This window comes from Panulirus ornatus, chromosome 26, assembly GCF_036320965.1.
Source record: "Panulirus ornatus isolate Po-2019 chromosome 26, ASM3632096v1, whole genome shotgun sequence".
Classification (NCBI taxonomy): domain Eukaryota; kingdom Metazoa; phylum Arthropoda; class Malacostraca; order Decapoda; family Palinuridae; genus Panulirus; species Panulirus ornatus.
In genome coordinates this window covers 942,622-967,099 of record NC_092249.1, presented here as the reverse complement: position 1 = coordinate 967,099, position 24,478 = coordinate 942,622, and the positions used below count along the sequence as shown (strand labels likewise).

The 24,478-nt window shown below is 46.9% G+C and overlaps 2 protein-coding genes across 4 annotated transcripts in view; one reads left to right on the top strand and one right to left on the bottom strand.

Annotated features, from left to right (window-relative positions):
- Positions 1-1,881: 1,881 nt before the first annotated feature.
- LOC139757391 (uncharacterized) lies at positions 1,882-23,777 on the bottom strand. Of its 2 annotated transcripts, none has more exons than XM_071677825.1 (5): positions 23,645-23,777; positions 3,587-3,723; positions 2,801-2,963; positions 2,407-2,631; positions 1,882-2,128 (listed from the first exon to the last, which is right to left on the bottom strand). In XM_071677825.1, the coding sequence occupies exons 2-5, from the start codon at positions 3,628-3,630 to the stop codon at positions 1,961-1,963; spliced, it is 600 nt and encodes a 199-aa protein (XP_071533926.1). In that variant the 5' UTR covers positions 3,631-3,723; positions 23,645-23,777; the 3' UTR covers positions 1,882-1,960. The 2 variants fall into 2 exon arrangements, with proteins under 2 accessions (XP_071533926.1, XP_071533925.1); XM_071677824.1 differs by lacking the exon at positions 23,645-23,777 and adding an exon at positions 4,518-4,767.
- The window catches only part of DAT (Sodium-dependent dopamine transporter), a 70,675-nt gene continuing 53,957 nt past the window's right edge, over positions 7,761-24,478 (top strand). For both annotated transcript variants that reach the window (XM_071677816.1, XM_071677817.1), the window contains exon 1: positions 7,761-8,191. The gene's annotated coding sequence lies outside the window, so the exon portion shown is untranslated. The remainder of the gene's footprint in view (positions 8,192-24,478) is intronic.

Sequence of the window (24,478 nt, the reverse complement as noted above, 5' to 3'; positions counted from 1 at the left end):
GCTGTGTGCTACCACAGTTGACAGAGGTCGATGTTACAGCGGTCACACTGTAGCAGAGTGCGCCTACCACAGTCAGTGTGTCACACTTTAGTAGTGTGCACCTACCACAGTCAGTGTGTCACACTTTAGCAGTATGCACTACCACAGTCAGTGGGCCATACTGTAACGGTGTACACCTACCAGTCAGAGGGTTACACTATAGCACTGTGCACCTACCACAGTCCGTGGGTCATACTTTAACAGTGTGCACTACCACAGTCAGGGGATCACACTATGGCAGTATGCACTACCACAGTCAGGGGGTCACACTATAAGCATTATGCACTACCACAGTCAGGGGGTCACACTATAGCAGTATGCACTACCACAGGACACATGGCTGTACAGTATCGTGCCACTGCTAACATTAGCCAGCGCCACCTACTGACGACTCTGGGTCTCTGGGACATGCCTGCTTCGGGAAACAATGTCGCTCCCTCTCTATTATCCTCCAGTTGTCGTGGAACAAGGGAAGCTAGAGATGCCTTTGTGTCGGCTGTGTTTGACGATAGAGACAGAGTTGAAGCTGCCGTACGACATTTTCAACTAGATGCCTGGCAGCAAGCGTTTCCTTGCTGTCAACTGGAAGGTCCGCAGTTTGTAATTGCACTGCCAACTAAGCAAATAATTACTTTGTTGTGGGTACCTGCTGAGAGGTTTTTCTAGGAGTGTGGCTATTTCAGGTAACAATCAGCCTGAAACTTTACAAGATAATACACCAGCACAACACATGCCACATACTGGTTTTGCACTGTCCTACTCCTTAGTGCGAGCCAGGCGTTCATGATTAAAGTTGGCAGCGTCATCGTGTCATGTGTGTTTACTCTTCCCTCACACTCGAGGTTATATATTGACACTGAGCCAGAGGCAGTACAGTATGGGTACAACAACACAACGCTTGTAGCAACAATATTACGGGAGCAGCAAACCAGCTCGTTTTCTCAATGCTGTTGAGCGTCTTGGGTATCATTTGTGAATCATGTCCACAAACACCAGCGGCAGCAATCTCACCTCCACCACACGGGTTTATGTACCCAAACTTCCACCACTTGTGCCAACTGTACTGTCTATCGATTTTCCAGACGGCCTCTTCTGCTGAAATGTTCGTCGTCCTTGAAATTGTAAAACAAAACAAAGAACAAAAGCAGCACAAATGTATAAAGGTGTATAAACATTATGTAAGGCAAGAGATGATAAGCCGATGTATGTACTCAAACCTTCTACCAACAGAACCAAGTACATTAATGTTTCCACAGCTGTAGTATGAAACTATGTACCTAGAGCACTGCCGGAGAGGTTAGAGAATGAGGGACATAAGACGGATGTAGGAAGAGAGAGTTGGGTGGGTAATGAGGTGGACACCTTTAGTGTTAGAGAAAGGACGGGACGGGAGTAGTGGCTATTGTGTAGAAGACCACACAGTGGCAGACTACAGCCACGTCTGGATAACTTTAGTACTCTAGTCTAAACAACGGTAACACCACAAGATATGGTGCCATACACACCAACCAACTTCTGACTCCTCCATCTAACCCTTGAATTTTTTTTCACCATCTCCTTGTAGTCTGGATCATGTTTCACAACGTTATGACGAACACAAAGTTACGTGACTATGAATTAACTTAAAAATCTTTGGTACTTCCTACTACAACTCTAGAACTATCCGATTCTGCCAGGTTGTAATATACAACAGATAATGACGTGTTTTGAAAGTTACGTCATCAAATCTTGCGGACGTCCATTCATTGATGAGACTTGCTAGAGAGAGGAAGGCAAGCAGGTTGTTACATCTGTCATTACGGGAGATGCTTTACGAGGTAATGCTTCAAGAATACACTGGTAGAGTCATGAACACTTTATGTTGTAACACAAGTTATCTAGGTGGCATGAGTCGTGCAGTTGGCCAGTGTTAAATACGGTTTCAGTAGCCCAGGTAGCGGACCATAACGTGCACCAGCTGCAGCACTACGTCCACCACCTCCTCCAGTAGGTCATGCTCCAGGGAGCGGTGACCCAATCCCTGGCCCGTGACCACGAACACTGTGTTGTCCACTAGCCCCACCAGTAGCTCCAGCAACGTCCTGCTCACCTGCGACACGGCACACAACCTGGTTACTGCGGTACACACCTACCACCTGTCCCACGTGCTCACCATGGGCCACATAAAGAAGCCACAGTGTGGCTTCAGTGGGGAGGGGGGTCACTCGGGGTCAGATCTAATACACAACTGTACTCGCCACAACTCGCATTAAACTCTTACACAAAGTTCACCTGGACCTTCTGTAGTCCAATAGAGCTCCCCTAGTCTCACTACAACAGCAGCAGAGTTCACCTGAACCTACCACAACACGACCAGAGTTCACTCACCTGGACCAGAAGGGGGGCTGAGAGCGCAGCTACGCCTACAGCAGCTGCCCTCAGAGGCTGGTTAGTTATGTCGGCTCGTTCGATAACGGATCTGAGGTAGGAGACGGTTTCCTGCCAGCGTAGTGGGAACTGCGGCACGCTCTCCCAGTAAGGCTGCATCATGCCCGTGAAGACCCGCGACAGCGCCATCACCAGGTCCAGCCACGTCTGTTCCCCAACACTCACCTGCGGCGACCATCGACAAACACGTCATGTGAAACTTTCGTTACTGACTTTATTACAGTATAGAGTGACCAACACAAAATGTTGTCCTACGTTACTGTATAATTTATATGACGGTTCATCATTTGTATCATATGAAGCAGATACCAGGATGCCCAACAGCCATTCTGACCTGGTGAGGGTAGGTGGTGGTGGTGGCGGGTGTCCAGACGGGTGTGGGTTGGTGCCCGTTGCCACCCTCCCACACCTCACTCTCGCCTGCTGCCTCGGCCGCCGCCTGCCGCTGCCGCTGGTGTGTGGGCACGTCTGCTGGAGTCTCGATAACCTGTACACCCCTGCCACAGCGGAAGACCACATGTAATGACAGGTTATGTTAGCATTACGTCATGTAGCATTGTTTTACGTCAACATATTGAATACTATATGTTCGGCGGCCCAGGCCATGCTGGGTCACCAGCAAAAGTACTACCGGTATAACAAGCCTATACCTGTCTCTCCCATCAACAACTGAGTACAACCAGATACACCTTATAACCACCCACTTCCATCACTACTAATGTCCCAAAAAAACATGTTTATAATTAACAATTGCAGGTCATGATGATGATGAAGATGCATAGGAACGTACAATACTTGTACATAACTATATACCATAGGGTCATCCAGACACTACCATGTTGCTGGGAAAATATTGACTCTGGTAAGATGAAAGCTTAATGATAATCCTAACAGGGCTGTCATCAAGAACCATGCCCGCCCATGATGCTATACCCACGGTAATGTTCATTTAACACTGATTAAGTCAACAATATTTAACAAAACAATGACAACGTAACATAACACTGCTTATATTCGGTCACTGGTTTACTAAATGAAGATCTGATCTGTGGCAACATGAAGGTACTAGGATGTTCGGCAGGAGCAACATAACCCCCGGGGTAGTGTCGAGACGTAGTACCTGAGGGGCAGGGCCAGCACCAGGAGCAGCAGGAGTCGCACCATGATGGTGGGTGCTGATGGCCGCTTCTGCTGCACTGTTCCCTGGCTGCAGGCACTAACCTGATCACTGCTGCTGCCGTCACACGCACCTCTTCACTGCAACAACACAAGACAACTGAACAACGCTAGACCTTTGAAATTGTTATATTAAAGTTATCTGTCCTACGACGCGCGGGCTCACCCCATAGAAACTAAACAGTTTATTTCAACAGTTTATTTCATGCGTCCGATATTCTTATTCTATTAAAATGGCTTGTTTACCTCTTCTCTAACAACTCGCTTGCCCCGTTTCATCTTATGTCCTCTGCATTTAAAACAAGAATGACAAAACATTTTAAACCCATAAAGGTTTTGATCAAATTATCCCTTACCCTTTTCTCTTCTATGGTGGACAAACCTAACCCTGACCTCCACTCAAACTCAGCTCTACTTATGATCTGTTGCTGTCCTCCTCTGATCCTTCCTCACTAGCTCTTTGTGCTCTTAGTAAACTGACCCAAGTGACAGTTTTGGTGGCACCACAGTAAATGCTCGGGCTGTAGGCATCCCCACATGGGAGACCTCACTAGTTCAGCCACCACGTGACTCGGTCTTGAGGAGACTTGGTCATGTGGTACTGGTGTTACTTTCTGATCCAGTGCCCCAGGGCTCGATCCCTGGCCAGGACAGATGATGCACATCCCACCCAGCTGTTCATCCTTCCTCTGGGTGGGATACAACCTGGGTTGGCCTTGCATGACAGGCCCAGTGAACGTGCTACAGGTGGTACTATAAACGAACATAACAGCATAAGGACAAACTCGTACAGAAACACTGCCACACACAAGCAGAGTCAACACCTGAACCACTGTATCAACTTATCAGATGTATGGATAATGTCAAGGTCTTACCCTTCCTGCCACGTCTGAGTTGATACTATAAGGTACGGCGTTACTGTGGCCCGCAGTGTCGGTCCAGCCCCACCACTCTGATATTTCTCGATCTGTGCCAACAGAAGGGGCAGCCAGCGTTGGGGGGTACAGCCCTGAGTACAGGTGTAGATGGCTTCTTGCAGGAGGAGCGACAATACGTGGCGACAAACGTCTTCCTTCCTCCTGAGACAGACGAAGGCGACCGGTCTACTGGTCACTGGCTCACTGGTGGTCGGTCAGGACACCGGCCGCCGCTGCTTCACGACTCACACCATTCCGAACCACCCGCCGGTACAGCCGACTCTCACCACCAATCCAGTAACTCAACACAGAGTCAAATCGAAGGAATATTTTCGCACGTTAACCTACGTGCAATTTCCGACTCCATTTTACGATTGCTCAACCTCAAGAACATAGCCTTTACTGCCCGTCAGACATCTTTATGTAATGATGAGCAATGTGAGATCAGTAATCCCAGAGCGACGTGATCAATTGTGTGACCTTCAAACAAGAATCATGAATCTCGACGACTCGAGACAGAGAAGCAGTCGTCACAAGCTGTAATGAACCGCACGAGTGGTTCGTTCCTCAGTCAAGAAACAGCGTCAGTCACCAGGCTTGGCTCTCGTGGTTCACCTCTTCACTCTCCACGACGCACAACTTCTCGTGACACAGAAGGAATTATGGAGCCCAAAGAGTAATTGTTTTCCACATTAGAATAAAGAATATAGACGTGCAATTATGCATCACATGGACGTAACGTATTCCTCCTCCTCAAATTTCACATGTGTGAGTGGCTGATGGCCAGTTACTGTGTTTGAGGAATACAAATTAATGATAACTTTAAGTCAGATCATTTATCACTTCTCTCTGGGTTGGTGCATAACGACACGCACGTCTACGTACAATATAAAGATATAATATAATCTACATGCACAGAGATGGATGTGGAAGAAGGGTCTCAGCGTCGACACAGACGATCACCTAGTACAAACAAACTGGATTATGAGTCGTATGGACCAAGTGAGATAGGTGCCAGTAAAGCATTATATATCCCCCACATGTCTCAGGATGATCATCATACCTTACATAAGGTTGTTTAAGGTTGCTCTCACGCTGCCACATACTCTGGTAACATCATTCATAACACTCTCATGCCGTCTATAATGAATCATGATGCAGTACATAAACTCATCGAGACACCTCGGGGGAACATTTGGCCTTGATGAAGGCCTCTCCTCTCCGCCGCCCATGGGGGAAGGCCCGGCCTCCGTACTGCCCTTAAGGAAAGGCCCGTCCTCTAAGCTGGCCTTTTGGGGGAAGACGCATTCTCCGTAATGCCATTAGACAAAAATTGTTCCTTTGTAAGACTGCCTGTCATCTTCCGCCTCACCTGAGGAAGTACTGGTGTACTACATGTGGGAGGAGAAGGACTAGCAAGTGTGTGTGTGTGTGTGTGTGTGTGTGTGTGTGTGTGTGGCTACTGAGCGGTTGTTGAGTAGGGGGTAGGTAGGTCTGGTGCCTGGGGCTGCCCTGGGTGAAGGGAGGGCAAGACTAAGGTGTCTGACCACTGGTGTAGTAAGGGTCGTGCCAGGAGGGAAGGAGGCTTCACTCTTGGTGTCAGGAAGGGTGGGGAGAGCACGTGTTTCAACACCACTGTCAGGGTTCTCTCCCCGCAGCCGTCAGCAACAGGTGACATTCACCGCCAGCCAACCTCAGACACGGGAGGCCGCCAGGGACCCGGAAATGTCAGCAGTTTCTCGATGACTTACCATCCCATAAGTGTCAGCCTTGACGAACAAAGGGGAGGGGGAAGTACCTCACCGTGGCAGTATCAGCAACACGTACAGTCTCGTGATTTCAAGCGTCAGCACTAAAAGACGTTCGCGTCAGCAATGTCAGCAACACGTTACCACGGTGTGCACAGTGGGATGGTCAGCAAAACGTGGGATATGATCCTGTGAAGGTCAGCTTAGAGTGGGACGGATTACATGCTGTCAGCCACAGGTAACGAGGATGACTTGGAACGTCAGCATTATATGCCAGTCATCATGACCACTGTTCTCAGCAAGAGGCCGAGATGGAAGGCGATAACTCACTGGAGTCAGCAACAATAGGAAGGGATAACGTCAGAAGTGTCAGCAGCAGATGACTGATCATTCAGACGATGTCAGCAACGGCAGCGGGAATCTCTCTACGTGCGTCAGCAACCGGAGGGAGATCCGACCCCTTAGGCCTGTCAGCATCAGGCGGATGTTTGACCCAGAAGTGTCAGTTATCAGGAGCAGGTCAGCGTCAGCACTCGGACGTCAGAAGAACAGCAAGTCAGTGTTAACAGTGACGTACAGTGCCAACACAGGGGAAAACGTGCGCAACACGAATATATTGATCTTTAATTGCCAACATGTGACTGACAACAGTGACTGGTGACTGACAGCAGTGACTGGTGACCGACAACAGTGACTGGTGACTGACAGGTGAAGGTCAATGCCGGGCATGACGGACGAGGCTCAGCTGAGGGTTGGGTACACCAAAGACCACTGAGTGTGTGGGGAGAGGGGAGACTGAGGTGCGCGGTGAAAGGGGGAGACGTATGTGGGGAGAGGGGAGACTGAGGTGTGAGGGCAGAAGGGAGACTGAAGTGTGTGAGGAGAGGGGAGAATGAGGTGTGATGGGAGAAGGGAAACTGAAGTGTGTGGGGAGAGGGGAGAATGAGGTGTGATGGGAGAAGGGAAACTGAAGTGTGTGGGGAGAAGGAAGAGTGAGGTGTGTGGGGAATGAAGAGGGAGAGGTGTGAGGGGTGAGGAGGAGGAAGCTGCATGGGGAGAAGCAAAAGACGCCGAGTGATGAAGTAATGTGAGGAGCAATCAAAGATCGTGTGGGGAGAAGAGAGATTTGTGGAGGGTAATAAGTGTGGGAAGTGGGAAAAGAGGTCGTATAGGGAGCGAGAGAAAGAGGTCGTGCGGGGAGAGGGGAGAAAGAGGTCGAGCGGTGAGAGGGGAGAACGAGGATCAAGAGAGAGTGTTTTAGAGAAGAACGTCAGAGTAATGTGTGGCGCCTGACGCTGGGTGGGGGAGTGGGCGTGTCCAGGAGCGTGGTGACGACGACGTGTGAGTGGCTGGTGTGGGCGGGGCGGGGCGGGGACTGGCCGAGACCTGGGCTGCAGGCAGGATAGAGGTGGCGGGGAGTAGGGGGAGGCAAGCACCGTCTGTGGTGGAACTGTGGTAGTGGGCGGGGCCGAGGGCGGGGTGCGGTGGGGGGCCAGCACCAGCAGGAGCGTGGCAGTGGACGTCCTGCCTCCCTCACCCGTGGATGGGTCAGTGTGACTCCAGCTTCTCTCTGCTCCTCGTCCTGTGGAACGTGGTGGCCCTCCTGCTACCTCGCCCCAGCTCCCTGCCACCCTGCTGCTGCTCCCCCTGCCCAGCCGCCCTACACCGCTGTCCCTAGTGCCCAGTTCCTGGCCCAGGGGAGCCACTGTCCCCCGGGGGGCCGCGGCGGACCAGCCAGGTGGTGGGTGGCGGGAGGCGTAAGCACACCTGCTAAGGATGGGCGTGCGGGGTCTGCCTCAGGCGTCCACCACCACCAACACCCGCCCATGGGGTGCCCCCCAGCCCGTCTCCCCTCACACCTGAGTCCCCTACACCTGCCCCTAGGTCAGTAACCTCACGTCTCAGTCCTTTCCAGGTACCACTAGGTGAGTCCCATGCTGTCTGAGTACCCTGCAGGTGAGTCCCCTTACAGTTACGTGCCACTAATGATGACCTGAGGTCAGTCCCCTCATGCTCCAGGACCGCCCGGACGCCATCAGGTGACTCCCCTCATACCTAAGCTCCTCCGAGGTGTCCCCTCATGCATGAGTGCCATATATGTACCTCTAGATGAGTGCCTCACACTTGGACGCCCTCCAAGTTAACATAATGAGTGCCTTCTTGCTGGTGTCAGGCCAGTCCTACCATGTATGTATATAAGCGGTACACATGCAACCATGTTATTCCCCTATCATCTGGAGGACCTATATATGTCTCCATGGTCAGCCTCCTTCACACCATCACGTTATCTTAATGTTCTACAACAAAGGACACAACATCTGCTGAAGTAATTAAACATTACGACCGGAATCATCATTTTCGTCCCTCTCTAACAATACTAGTGTTGGCTATGACTAAAGATAAACTGGGAACATCAATCTTAAGCTTATCACAAATTGGTTCTCCAGCACAAGACACTTCATGCTTGCTATGTGCGTTGGTCCATCATGATCCAGGGGACGCCAGTCATGTCTTGCTCCAGGGGACAAGAATTCTTATAGTTAAGCTGAGCAAGAACATAACGCTGTTCTTACCCTCATTAACTATAGTAGATTATGATAGCATGACCTACTTATATCTTACGTCAACCATACCAGGTTATGATAGCATGACGTACATATATCTTACGTCAACCATACCAGGTTATGATAGCATGACCTACATATATCTTACGTCAACCATACCAGGTTATGACAGCATGACCTACATATATCTTACGTTCACTATACCAGGTTATGATAGCATGACCTACATATATCTTACGTTCACTATGACAGGTTATGGCAGCATGACCTACATATATCTTACGTCAACTATAACAGGTTATGATAACATGACGTAGTAACTATATCTTACGTTACATGTTGGATTCAGTCAACTGTTACTACATGTTACAGCCGCCAGTGGCAGGTCGACAGGTTCACATCGAAATCGTAATAGATGCAAACATAGAACTTGGTATGATATTACGTATATCTTGTTTTGGCACGTTACACACACACACACACACACATATATATATATATATATATATATATATATATATATATATATATATATATATATATATATATATATATATATATGGCCCTTGACTAGGGTATGTTTTTGCTCGTGACATGCCGATCCTTATCAAAAAATAATAATGCGGATGTACAGACAAATACGCATAACTGTGTGGAGGGAGCAAGTGCGACATATAGCGGGTGGGTGTGGCCGTCCCGAGAGTGTGGAGATAAGGCGGGCGGGCGGGCGGGCCGGCCCGGGAAGGTCTGGCGTCTGGGAATCTTGGTCCCGCCAGGAAGGTCCTTGATCTGTACAGTACGACCTCTGAGAATGATGACGTTATCACGCCATCATACCCAAGGGTGGTAGCGTCGTGGTCAAGGCCAGGTCAGGTCGGCTCATCTGATGAGTAATCTCATTAATTTTAGGAGTGATCATAATGGTGGCTGGTCAGCCCCGGGTCCACTTGAGACAGAGGAGGGATGATGTACGGGACTGTGAAAATGTTCAACAAACAAGGTTGACAATAAAATGCAGACGAAAAAATCGATTATTCGTACTTCTCAATATAGTCTCTGGTGACCTCATTCTATTTGTCCTTCAAGGGTATGATACTAGTATTACATTCACGATCCAGTCAGACTTCAGCAGCCTCTCTAAGTTCCTTCTCCTCCTCCTCCTGTAAGAGGGCACCACACAAGTGTGGACTTAAAATGTTGAAAAATAAGAGTGACTGTGGACCAGGCCTTGGCTGTACGAAGGGTTCGTTATTAGCGTCCAAATGCACATAAATAATGATGCAATACAGGTTTGGTGAAGCAGCACACAATCATGAAGCAGGAACACATCCCGCAGCAGTTCCTCCTTGACGGCAGCACACAAGTCTCGAATCCGACCCGGCTGATTATCACCCGAGATTGATGTCTTACGACGCAAATATGGCCAGTCGGTAGATCCATCCGACATCCCTGAACATGAAGGGGACAATCTTGCGTTCTGAGCCCGGGAGGTCGGACAAGTCCGCCGTTTGCATGTTCTGAATTCCAACCTGGACTCGGGGTGCCAGTGATGGATCCGGGCTTCATATCCCTGAAACTGGATCGGTGAAAAAGTTGGCTTCATACAGCTCATGGCTTGAGGTAGCCCTCTCATGGCAATCCCGTCCATAATGGATGAGGCGTCTTACTGTTCATGGATGTGACGATGTAACACTTCCACATGATATTCTAACTTCACTACTACTTGTACCAATCATAAGGCGGCGGTCTGCCCATAATCAAGGTCTGGACTCGCGCCTTACCTCATCGTGTCCTCGTGACCAGGAGGCATCCTGAAGATTCTCGCGGCCTCGCTTGACCTCTCTCTGTGGCCCGGCTTGTTAAGTAGTACACCACCAGCATATATTCGTCACACACACACACACACACTCCTGGATGCCCCATGAATGTTGGTGATGAATGCATCAGCAGGACGGGAAGTGAGACACGAGGAAGATGCGTCTAATAATATAACACCAGGCGGGAAGATGTTGAGGATAGCGACGATGGTTTGTGAGAGCAACAGGTATCCCGTGGTACTGGCCACCATACGCTCACAAGTTGTCGTCCTACATAACCAGCAAGACTGAGCCACACACACATAGTGACAGGGAGAAAGAGGAGGGTCGAGGAATATAGTATATGTGGTGTTGAGGTGAGGTTGGGCAGGGCAGCCACTCCCGCCTGTAAGAAAGGCGACACCTCAGAACACCACAACACAGGACCACAACCGGTCCTGGTCTCTCTCTCTCTCTCTCTCTCTCTCTCTCTCTCTCTCTCTCTCTCTCACACACACACACACACACACACACACACACGCGCGCGCGCGCGCGCGCGTACACTGTATCATGCATGAGGTTCTCCCGTTGTTCCACCTTATGTAGGAGCTGCGTGCCATGCAGGACAGGCCGTGGTACCCCCTGGCCAGTAGTGGACAGTATGGAACATCCTGGGTGCACTGTATATTCCCGGATCACCAGAAGACCTTCCATACTTGGTCCTACAAAAGACTTAACGATCAAGCTGCAAGTCCAAGCTGGAGTCCAAGGTCGACTACTCAGATGGACTGACACCTTCCTAACTAAAAACGAACATAAACACATGTAAGGGCGGCCTCCTCACACTGGGCGAGGGTAACAAGTGGGGCTCCTTAAGGCTCACTGTTGGGCCACTATCATTTAGTATTACTTCAGTATATCTAGTGACGGACGGTGTCAAAATTATGAAAGAAGCGCAAAAATAATGGAGAGTGCGATGTAATGCAGAGACCGCAAACAGAGGCAGCAGTGGTCGGACAAATGGCTACTGAAATGTAACCCTTAATAATGGTCTTCAAGATGGGGTATAGAGACGGCAGGTAATTACCATGTCGGTGGTGGGAAGTGACTGGAAAAGTTATACTGCAAAAACAGATGAGGAAGCTGATACCACATCGACCTTGTTACCACAACAACATGAGAAGGATCGTTACCGAGGCAAATTTACTTTCAAGTATATGGACTGTAAGGGGTTTACGAAAATATATCGATATTACAGAATCTATAATACAGTAGATAATTTACCCTCCCCCTCCACAACCACCATGACAATATTACTCCCCTTATACAACCCAATCCATCCATCACAACACCTACCGACACAACGTTAACCCCTGTAATTACAACACTACCTGCCCCTACATCAGCCTCGTAACACTACACCTTCCCCGGCCACGACAACACTAACCCCCACAAAACACCAACTATGAGGTGAGGACAAAATTACTGTCCTCCAGCAGATAACATTATCATGGATCATCAGGTCTCCCGCTTCCTGTATACATACATCATCATCCTAAACCTTCATAACACTCTCCCCCACACGTCACCATCACAACACTCTCCCCCACACGTCACCATCACAACACTCTCCCCTACACGTCACCATCACAAGCCCTCCTTCCTTACCATCATCTCTGCCTCCCCCTGTTGTGTGGAGGTGTACAGATGAGTGTAAGATGTTGACCTAATGAAGGTAGGAATGTAATTAGCATGGTATGAACCTGGAATGAAGGCAGCAATAGTAGTGATATATTCATGAAGTCTTGTGTCTGCTAGTGCTGTAGAGTAACTGTGTTATGAGTCCCTCTGCCACATAATGTAAATTGGATGGTGACCGTGTCTGACATCATTAGTAGGGTGCTCTTCCCTACCCAGATGGGGCTGGTAATGCTGATGATAAACTGTCAGTTCTGACGGATCATATCAGCTCATGCATATACACTGAAGGCGACAACATCTACCGTAATGTATCCATCTCAACTCTACCCACCACCACCCGAGTGACAACATCTTACGATCTTGTAAGGACCCAATGTGACACTTGTTACAGAAGGTACGAACAGCGCCCTCCCGACACATGTCCCCGTACAGGCACTCAGTATCATACTTCATGACCTGGTCCGCCAGGATATAGTCATGGTTAACCATTAACGTTACTGGTACACAAGTTCCTCTGATACAGTAGCAGACGACACCTCGAGGCGACACACACACACACACACACACACACACACCGTTAACGCCATCTATTGATTGAAGGCCAACCTACGAAAGCTCTAATTAGCGATTCGACACGAGAGGCCCTGCGATTCGCCTCCTACTCAGGAATGAACACATCTTTAAGCTGAGCCTCGGCTCACGCAGGGCAGCCATCCTCCTGCCATTCTTCTCCACCATCATACTGTCTCCTCACACTATACTGTGAGAAGTACCACTACCTGTACCTGGGCTACTGTTCCTAATGCTGGTGACCAGTTGGCATTATCACATCCCTGGTAACATTGGTGACCAGTGGGCATTACTACCATACAACCCTGGTAACACAGGTGACTAGTGGGTATTATCACATCCCTGGTAACATTGGTGACCAGTGGGCATTACTACCATACATCCCTGGTAACACAGGTGACTATTGGGCATTATTACATCCCTGGTAACACTGGTGACCAGTGGCCATTATCACATCCCTGGTAACACCAATACTGTCCACCTTCCGGATAGAAACAAAGAATCGTGTGATGTGGTTGCGTGGTGGACATACCTCGTGTGGTTGCAGAGTGTCGGACTACCAACCATAATTCTACAATATGTTTTAAAGGTTGTCTTGCTGGTAGTGTCCCCTTCATTGTAAGTCATGACTGTATGTCCCTCTACACTTCCAGCAGCAGTCATTTGAAGTCATGTTTTCCAAACGTGACTGAGATGAATATGAGTGACGAACTCAATGCCATCTTGTGGGTCGATCGACCCAGGTTAGCCTGGCGTGGCCCACACCATTCCCCTAACTGTGACCCCGCCCTCTACACCCACCACCATGGGCCCCACATACAGCAACAGCATACATGTTCCTACACGTGTTCAGGATTTGTCGGGTGGTGATTGAAACTTAATGATAGCGGCCTTAGAGAGGCTGGTAGTTGACAGTCCTTAAGGCCATCCAACCAACCAACCAATCATCGTCCGCCTGGCGTCTCTCCTCCTCATGCAACAAGGTACACGCAGACTCAACCCGTCTCACGTGGCCACAGCAAAGCATACCTGTATCTCATATGACACTCCGCCTGACCAGCTTGACTCCTGAAGACTGGATGATGTACGTAAGTACGTACATATGGTTCCTTGTGCCGCTGCTGTGTATGAGTCACGTGTACGTACAGTGAGAGCAGGAGACTGATGAGATCCTCACTAGCCTCGTATACCTCACAAAGCGACGGTACGACTTACTATACACAGTACAACACTCCTCATTAACACCGTGTACCTTACACTACACAAGATGACGATATAAACAAACTTTAATTTCTTTCAAGGAAGTTCAGGTTGGCCTCCTATCCAGGAGAGGGTGTTGGGGAGTGTGACCTGGGATAGATAACCGTGAGTCAAGTTCACAGGGCCGCTCCTGCCCGGGTGAGATCACTGAAGCCTGACGGTGGCTGGCTGGTGTGTGTGCGTGTCACCTGCTGCGTCATACACCTTACTATTAACACCAGCAACACATTCCGTAATTTATCACAATTCATTCTCTCTCTCTCTCTCTCTCTCTCTCTCTCTCTCTCTCTCTCTCTCTCTCTCTCTCTCTCTCTCTCTCTTTCTCCCCTCATATAAATATATATATATATATATATATATATATATATATATATATATATATATATATATATATATATATATATATATATATATATATGTATATATATATATATATATATATATATATATATATATATATATATATATATATATATATATATATATATATATATATATATTATCCCTGGGGATAGGGGATTAAGAATACTTCCCACGTATTCCCTGCGTGTCGTAGAAGGCGACTAAAAGGGGAGGGAGCGGGAGGCTGGAAATCCTCCCCTCTCGTTTTTTTTTTTTTTTTTTAATTTTCCAAAAGAAGGAACAGAGAATTGGGCCAGGTGAGGGTATTCCCTCAAAGGCCCAGTCCTCTGTTCTTAATGCTACCTCGCTAACGCGGGAAATGGCGAATAGTTTAAAAGAAAAGAAGAAAATATATATATATATATATATATATATATATATATATATATATATATATATATATATATATATATATATATATATATATATTCATTTATCTACCTTAGCAAGGTAGCGCAAGTAAAATAGACCAAAGAATGGCCCAACCCACCCACATACACATCTATATACATACACGCCCACAAACGCACGTAATACATACCTATACATTTCAACGTATACATACATATACATACACAGACATATACATATACACACATGTACACATTCATACTTGCTGTCTTCATCCATTCCCATCGCCACCTCGCCATACATGAAATGGCACCTCCTTCCCCCCACGCGCGCGCGAGATAGCGCTAGGAAAAGACAACAAAGGCCACATTCGTTCACACTCACTCAGTCTCTAGCTGTCATGTAATAATGCACCGAAACCACAGCTCCCTTTCCACACCCAGGCCCCACAAAACTTTCCATGGTTTGCCCCAAACGCTTCACATGCCCTGGTTCAATCCATTGACAGCACGTCGACCCCGTTAAACCACATCGTTCCAATTCACTCTATTCCTTGCACGCCCTTCATCCTCCTGTATGTTTAGGCCTCGATCGCTCAAAATCTTTTTCACTCCATTCTTCCACCTCCAATTTGGTCACCCACTTCTCGTTCCCTCCATCTCTGACACATATATCCTCTTTTTGTCAATTTTTCCTCACTCACTCTCTCCATGTGACCAAACCATTTCAATACTCCCTCTTCTGCTCTCTCAACCACACTCTTTTTATTACCCCACACATCTCTCTTACCCTTTCATAACTTACTCGATCAAACCACCTTACACTACATATCGTCCTTAAACATCTCATTTCCAACACATCCACCCTTCTCCGCACAACACTATCTATAGCCCAAGCCTCACAATCATGTAACATTGTTGGAACCACTATTCCTTCAAACATACACATTTTTGCTCTTCGAGCTAACGTTCTCGCCTTCCACACATTCTTCAACGCTCCCAGAACCTTCGCCCCCTCCCCTACCCTGTGACTCACTTTCGCTTCCATGGTTCCATCCGCTGCTAAATCCACTCCCAGATATCTAAAGCACTTCACTTCCTCCAGTTTTTCTCCATTCAAATTTACCTCCCAATTGACTTGTCCCTCAACCCTACTGTACCTAAAAACCTTGCTCTTATTCACTTTTACTCTTAACTTTCTTCTTTCATGCACTTTACCAAACTCAGTCACCAGCTTCTGCAGTTTCTCACAAAAATCAGCCACCAGCGCTGTATCATCAGCGAACAACAACTGACTCACTTCCCAAGCCCTCTCACCCACAACAGACTGCATACTTGCCCCTCTCTCCAAACACTTGCATTTACCTCCCTAACAACGCCGCCCATAAACAAATTAAACAACCATGGCGACACCACGCACTCCTGCCGCAAACCGACATTCACTGGGAACCAATCACTTTTCTCTCTTCATACTCGTACACATGCCTTACATCCTCGATGAAAACTTTTCACTGTTTCTAGCAATTTACCTCCCACACCATATACTCTTAATACCTTCCACAGAGCATCTCTAACAACTCTATCATATGCAATCTCCAGATCCATAAATGCAACATACAAATCCATTTGTTTTTCTAAGTATATCTAACATACATTCTTCAAAGCAAACACCTGATCCACACATCCTCTACCACTTCTGAGACCACACTGCTCTTCCCCAATCTGATGCTCTGTACATGCCTTCAACCTCTCAATCAATACCCTCCCATATAATTTACCAGGAATACTCAACAAACTTATACCTCTGTAATCTGAGCACTCACCTTTATCCCCTTTGCCTTTGTACAATGGCACAATGCATGCATTTCGCCAATCCTTAGGTACCTCACCATGAGTCATACATACATTAAATATCCTTACCAACCAGTCAACAACACATTCACCCACTTTTTTAATAAATTCCACTACAATACCATCTAAACCCGCTGCCTTGCCGGCTTTCATCTTCCGCAAAGCTTTTACTACCTCTTCTCTGTTTACCAAATCATTCTCCTTAACCCTCTCACTTCGCACTCCACCTCGACCAAAACACCCTATATCTGCCACTCTATCATCTAACACATTAAACAAAACTTCAAAATACTCACTCCATCTCCTTCTCGCATCACCACTACTTGTCATTACCTCCCCATTTGCCCCCTTCACCGATGTTCCCATTTGTTCTCTTGTCTTACGCACTTTATTTACCTCCTTCCAAAACATCTCTTAATTCTCCCTAAAATTTGATGATACTCTCTCACCCCAACTCTCATTTGCCCTCTTTTTCACTTTTGCACCCTTCTCTTGACCTCCTGCCTCTTTCTTTTATGCATCTCCCAATCATTTGCACTATTACCCTGCAAAACTCGTCCAAATGCCTCTCTCTTCTCTTTCACTAATAATTTTACTTCTTCATCCCACCACTCACTACCCATTCTAATCTGTCCATCTCCCACGCTTCTCATGCCACAAACATCTTTTGCGCAAGCCATCAGTGCTTCCCTAAATACATCCCATTCCTCCCCCACTCCCCTTATGTCCTTTGCTCTCACCTTTTTCCATTCTGCACTCAGTTTCTCCTAGTACTTCCTCACACAAGTCTCCTTCCCAGGCTCACTTACTCTCACCACTCTCTTCACTCCAACATTCTCTCTTCTTTTCTGAAAACCTCTACGTATCTTCAACTTCATCTCCACAAGAAAATGATCAGACATCCATCCAGTTGCACCTCTCAGCACATTAACATCCAAAAGTCTCTCTTTCGCGCGCCTATCAATTAACACGTAATCCAATAATGCTCTCTGGCCATCTCTCCTACTCACATACGTATTATTATGTATATCTCTCTTTTTAAACCAAGTATTCCCAACTACCAGTCCTTTTTCAGCACACAAATCTACAAGCTCTTCACCATTTCCATTTACAACAGTGAACACCCCATGTACACCAATTATTCCCTCAACTGCCACATTACTCACCTTTGCATTCAAATCACCCATCACTATAACCCGGTCTCGTGCATCAAAACTACTAACACACTCATTCAGCTGCTCCCAAAACACTTGCCTCTCATGAACTTTCTTCACATGCCCAGGTGCATAGGCACCAATAATCCACTTTCAGTTTTACCCATATCAATCTAGAGTTTACTTTCTTACACTCTATCACATACTCCCACCACTCCTGTTTCAGGAGTAGTGCTACTCCTTCCCTTGTTCTTGTCCTCTCACCAACCCGTGACTTTACTCCCAAAACATTTCCAAACCACTCTTCCCCTTTACCCTTGAGCTTCGTTTCACTCAGAGCCAAAACATCCAGGTTCGTTTCCTGAAACATACTACCTATCTCTCCTATCATTATTATTATTATTATTATTATTATTATTACTGAATTAACTGTAGCCTAATCATAACAGAAAGTGTACACGTAAAACAATATAATGACCTGGGTGGGTCAGAGGGTTAAATACTCTGGTTTAGACACAAACATATGAAGATTAGAGAGGAGGTGTGTATGTGGTGAGCATATGCAACTTAGGTGAAGAAGGATCTCAATTGGCAGGAGGTGGCTGTGGCGGGGCTGGTGCACTACCTTCTTACCGAACAGTTGGACGAGGAGCAGGTGATGTTGTGTAAGAGAGAGCGAGGATGATGCTATACATCAGTATCTGTGTATGTGTGCTGGTAATGGCTGTCGTGTGCTGCATGGTCAGCACGACCAGGCAGACAGTTCTGTACATGTTCCCAGGTTCAAGTCTCGCTCTATGACCTCCATATTTCCAAGTACGACTTCGCTATAACTGCACCCTTAGTGAACGAATTCGTACTCTGACCTGAAACAGGAATGCATCACTTGTTTGTTTAATAAATATTTATATAATTGAAGCTCGCTCAAGCTAAATCCGTTTTCATTAAGGGTTCGACGTGATTAACTCGACGGGGGACCAATCAAAACAGAAAGTCAAATAACACCCAATATTTCGTGCTCGGCCCCGGGTACGGACACACGGATCGCCGAATGCACACACACACACACACACACACACACACACACACACACACACACACCAGGACAAGATAAAAGTCTCATGTAGTGTGAGTCTGATTACGTTTGTTATTGATCAAACTTCTCGATAACTCTAATAATGCAACGAAGCTAATTGTTTTGTTGGATATTAATTGCTATTACGGACACAAAAGAAAAGCGCCTGGAAATTGGCAAGTGTAATTACGAGAGGTGTTGCCAGCGGCAGGAAACTACAGCCGCTGGTGGATCTCCACCCGCATCAGGTTCCTGCCGCTGGTGGATCCCAGCCGCATTAGGTTCCTGCCGCTGGTGGATCCCAGCCGCAGTAGGTTCCTGCCGCTGGTGGATCCCAGCCGCAGTAGGTTCCTGCCACTGGTGGAGCCCCAGCAGCAGTAGGTTCCTGCCACTGGTGGAGCCCCAGCAGCAGTAGGTTCCTGCCGCTGGTGGAGCCCCAGCAGCAGTAGGTTCCTGCCGCTGGTGGAGCCCTCATCACTCCCCACACAGCAACGATTATCAGTACAGCTGCAGACAAGAGGATGCCAGGTAAAAGCCGGTTCCTCTCACACCACCCAACAAGAGGCGGTCAACATTGGTCATCTTCAATCATCACCTGCACCTCATCCAACTGATCGGGAGGAGGCCACCATATAATCCCTACCGACTGAAATCCCTCCTCCTTTACCTGCAGTTCGGCACCATAACATCATGGTCCGAGTTCGAGGTGACCACATCCCTACATTATCGATAATGTTGGAGTGAAAGCAATCTAACCCCAGACTCGCTCTCCCCTGCTCTTCTGTAGTATCCGTGTTTATACCGAGTGTACACAAAGGAAGGCAAACAACAAGAGACCACCGCGTCCTTTTGTGACTCTTGTGTCAGCAAAAATCAGAAACACAGGAGAAATTCCGGTACACTTTATATCCAGGAAATGCAAAAAAAAAATTAGTCGCGAACGTAACATTAAAGATTTATCAAGTATTTTCTTACAACACACCTGTGGTGTTACTTGCAACTATCTTGACTGATGTAATACCACAAAACTGGATCGGTATTACGAAGAGCCACAATATTTTTCAGTTTACTACTAAGGTCAAGTTTCACTTTGTATCCAATGTACCAGTCAAATAGGATGTCCCTTGAAGGTGCATAATCAGCAAGGAAATCTCCATTCCTAATATCTAACCAAGATTCAATAAACACCAGCAATATAACAACTCTACACAAAATAACTGTAGACATTTACTTATACTACTCTAATACATGACTGAGAATTATAGAGTACATTCCTTATATAGGAATACGAGTGTAGTCCTGTTTGACCACAAGACTGGACGACACTACCACCACAATGTTTGACCACAAGGCTGGACGACACTACCACCACAATGTTTGACCACAAGGCTGGACGACACTACCACCACAATGTTTGACCACAAGACTGGACGACACTACCACCACAATGTTTGACCACAAGGCTGGACGACACTACCACCACAATGTTTGACCACAAGGCTGGACGACACTACCACCACAATGAGCAGCACTACAAGGCTTCTGGCCGTCCTCTGCTCAGTAGTGGCTGGTCCGGAGCTACGTATGGTCAGCTCGTGTGTCACAAGTGCACCATCTGAACTAAGGTTTAGTCGTCAATTATCAATAATAAGCACCTTACAGAAGGCGTCACAATGGCCATCCTGCCAACCCAACGCTTCACACATTAACGTATTGTTAGCTATGTTCAGAAATCCATGAATGACTTGCCGATATTGCTGCACACACACACACACACACACACACACACACACACACACACACACACGGGGTTAGGGCCAGCGCCGGGCAACCCTGATTATCGATTACTATACTAAACGAGGATGATTATATTGATACCCCCCCCCCCCCCACACACACACACACACTACATACTTCCGTCATCAGGTACGTCCGTCAGCAGAGCGGAGTGGTCTGGTCTGGTCTAGTCTGGTCTAGTTTGGTCTGGTCTGGTCTGGTCTGGTCGCCTCAATGACCAAATATGTGACACGCGTAGTAAATAGCAAAACACACGGATAACGTATATTATCTAATTCGTCAATCAAAACTTTCTATTGTGATGTTTTGTTGTAAGATACATGACGTAGGTTGTTGACATGAGCCGTAAGAAGCTCGGAGTAGTGATCACGTGTGCGGCCACCACAAGGATGACACAACACAATACATTACTCCGGTACGGTACAAAATATTTCCCAACTACAGTACAAGTGACATTCGCAGGGTACACAAAAGGACAAGGTAGTATATATTTTCCAATGTAAATCAGCTTATCTAAAGATAAGATATACAACAGCCCAGAGGCAAACATTACCAACACCCACAGCAACAGCCTTATTGTAAAGTCATGAGAGTGTTTCCTGTGGGGGGGGGGGACACTATGACCAAACCCCAACAGTGGTGTACTCCTGCTCTGAGGTAACTCCCTCTTTGTATTGTACGGAGAGGGAGTTGTACACCTGCGGGGCACTACCTCCAAAACTCCCTCTAGTATGAGACAAATCTCGTCTTCATGTATGGTGTCTACATCAACCATGTTTTACCTAAGAGTCGCAACGTCACGTCCGAGGGTCGTAAGGTCTTGTCCGAGGGTCGTATCGTTGTGTCCGAGGGTCATATCGTCATGTTCAAGGGTCGTAAGGTCCTGTCCGAGGGTTGTAAGGTCCTGTCCGAGGGTCGTAAGGTCTAGTCCGAGGGTCGTATTCAAGGGATTCATCCATTCGGCGTCATAATTGACGGTGCAGTAGGGAACCTGGTGCTGGAGTGACACTATAAGGTGAGGTGCGGACGACCTACGTCAGGTTGTTGTGTGAACTAATCTGCGTAATGGAGTGGCAGTGGTGATTGTCTTTTCCCACGTCTACACTACTTACTTCCCTCGTGTCTGCCCAACTTGTCACACAATGCTGACCTGCGTGCAAACTTGACGGAAGCAAAGTTGACTTGTAAATGTTGTGGCCAGAGTTACGTACCTGAGTCTTGCCTAGTGGGATGGTTTCCACCTTACCGCTGGTAACTCCAGTGTCCCTCATACGGCACATGTACCATTTGACCATGAACTATTGTGGTACGTGATTCTGCCTACATGACAAGAGAAAGTATGAACATCCCTACACACACACACACACACACACACACACACACACACACACAGGAAGGCAACAGAGACGGTCAAAGAATTATGAAAACACAGTTACAAAGGGAAAGTATAGGCTTTAAACTTACCCACCTTGGTAGACAAAGAAGCGAAGGGTGACCTAATCACAAACTTTTACATTTTCAAAACAGACTGACAGCGTGGACGGTGAATAATCTTGCGAAAACCGTGAGGATATGACACCAAACACGACATTACCTTGTAAAAGGAAATGTAAAAAAGCACTTTAATAGTATAACAGTGATGGGCACATGGAACAGTCACTGAGGACATGGCTAATCCAGATAACATACATAAATGTACCAGGTTGTTTGATACTAGAAAACAATCAAGAGATGGGGCCCAACGAGTGTGACTCGCTTCCTGTACACTACATGTTCCAGGGATATATATATATATATATATATATATATATATATATATATATATATATATATATATATATATATATATATATATATATATATTCCCTGGGGATAGGGGAGAAAGAATACTTCCCACGTATTCCCTGCGTGTCGTAGAAGGCAACTAAAAGGGGAGGGAGCGGGGGGCTGGAAATCCTCCCCTCTCGTTTTTTTTTAATTTTCCAAAAGAAGGAACAGAGAATTGGGCCAGGTGAGGGTATTCCCTCAAAGGCCCAGTCCTCTGTTCTTAACGCTACCTCGCTAATGCGGGAAATGGCGAATAGTTTGAAAGAAAGAAAAAGAATATATATATATATATATATATATATATATATATATATATATATATATATATATATATATATATATATATATATATATATATATATATGTATGTATGTATGTATTACAAAACATCCAGAACCGTCAATAAACCTGGACCATAGCTCAGTACACGGTACAATTATCCTGTGTGTCTGTACTTGGCCTCGCCTCTTCAGCCAACCTCCAACAAACCACCTCAAGAGACACCTCTCCCTCCAGTGATGTATAATTACCTACAATTAAGTAATTACAGTCCTACAGAAAAAAAAAAACTTTTTCTCACCGATCTCTTAAAGGAAATGGCGAGGAAAGTCGATCCCAATTATGGCTAGACCAACTGTGTCTGATTGGGGCCACAGTTCTAATTACGGCCAAGATTCACTGTGGCCATGATTTTGGGTGTATCACGGCCGCACTCGCATATGACAACTGCTGTGACTGTGGCCACACCAGTCTTTAATGACTACACCAGTCCTTTACGGCAACACCTGTTCCGTTAACACACTTAGCCTTTTTGTCACATCTGTTGCTGTGGCCATAGCCAGACGGTGGTCGGTTCTGTGAGGAAATTTCGACGTCATTATCGTCCACATGAGACTGTCTGCTTACCAACCTTGACTGCGGCATATTATCGAACAACATGCAGCAAGCAACATTTACCTGCTGGAGGTGTGAGGAGATGACAACACTTACCTGCTGGAGGTGTGAGGAGGTGACGCGCTACCATCCTGAAGTGTTACCAAGTCTGTGATGTAGTGTTCTACCACCAGTATTACCAAGGAAGAGATTCTGATGGGCGCCGTACCCTTATCCGGCTGTTGTAACTCTGAAAACATGTACATAACATGTACTTACTGGTGTTGGACAGGTCAAGGTCAACGTATACATAATATGTGAGAGAGAGAGAGAGAGAGAGAGAGAGAGAGAGAGAGAGAGAGAGAGAGAGAGAGAGAGAGAGAGAGAGAGAGAGAGAGAGAGGTAAGACAGTATGGTGTTGGGATATAAATCAAGCTTTCTATTGGTTATCATATTTTTGTCAGGCCAGACGAGCAGTCATAACCATCATGTGAAAGTCCAGGCTCTGCTAAATGGGCTCACCAATTCCAAAAGTGAGATGATGAAAGAAATTTCGAAATATTACAAAACATTTTGAATGAAACAAAAGAGAATGAAGGCAAGTCTATGTCAACCTCATAAAGTTTTAGGAACTAATGAAGTCAGGTACCTTATTGTGAGGGACAAGGGAGGTGGGGGCTCGGTCATAACTGTCTCTGGGGGAGTGACAGGCTGTGGATCAGGACCATCTCTGGAGGAGGGACAGGGTCTAGGTCATGACCATCTCTGGGGGTGGGGACGGAGCGTGTATCACAACCATCTCTGAAGGAGGGGACAGGGTCTGGGTTAAGACCATCTCCGGGGGGAGGGGACAGAGTCTGGGTTATGACCACATCCGGGGAAGGAGAGGAACAATACATCCCAGGAGGAGAGGACAAGTGTGCAGGTGATCAGGGCCGGCGCGACGGCCAC

Bases quoted from the DNA above. Each gene is read 5' to 3' on its own strand.
- LOC139757391 (XM_071677825.1), bottom strand. From the start codon at position 3,630: ATGGTGCGACTCCTGCTGCTCCTGGTGCTGGCCCTGCCCCTCAG. The intron at 2,964-3,586 runs GTACTACGTCTC...CCGCTGTGGCAG, and splicing joins GTGCTGGCCCTGCCCCTCAG to GGGTGTACAGGTTATCGAGA. The intron at 2,129-2,406 runs GTGAGTGAACTC...GCCGTGTCGCAG, and splicing joins CAGCCCCCCTTCTGGTCCAG to GTGAGCAGGACGTTGCTGGA.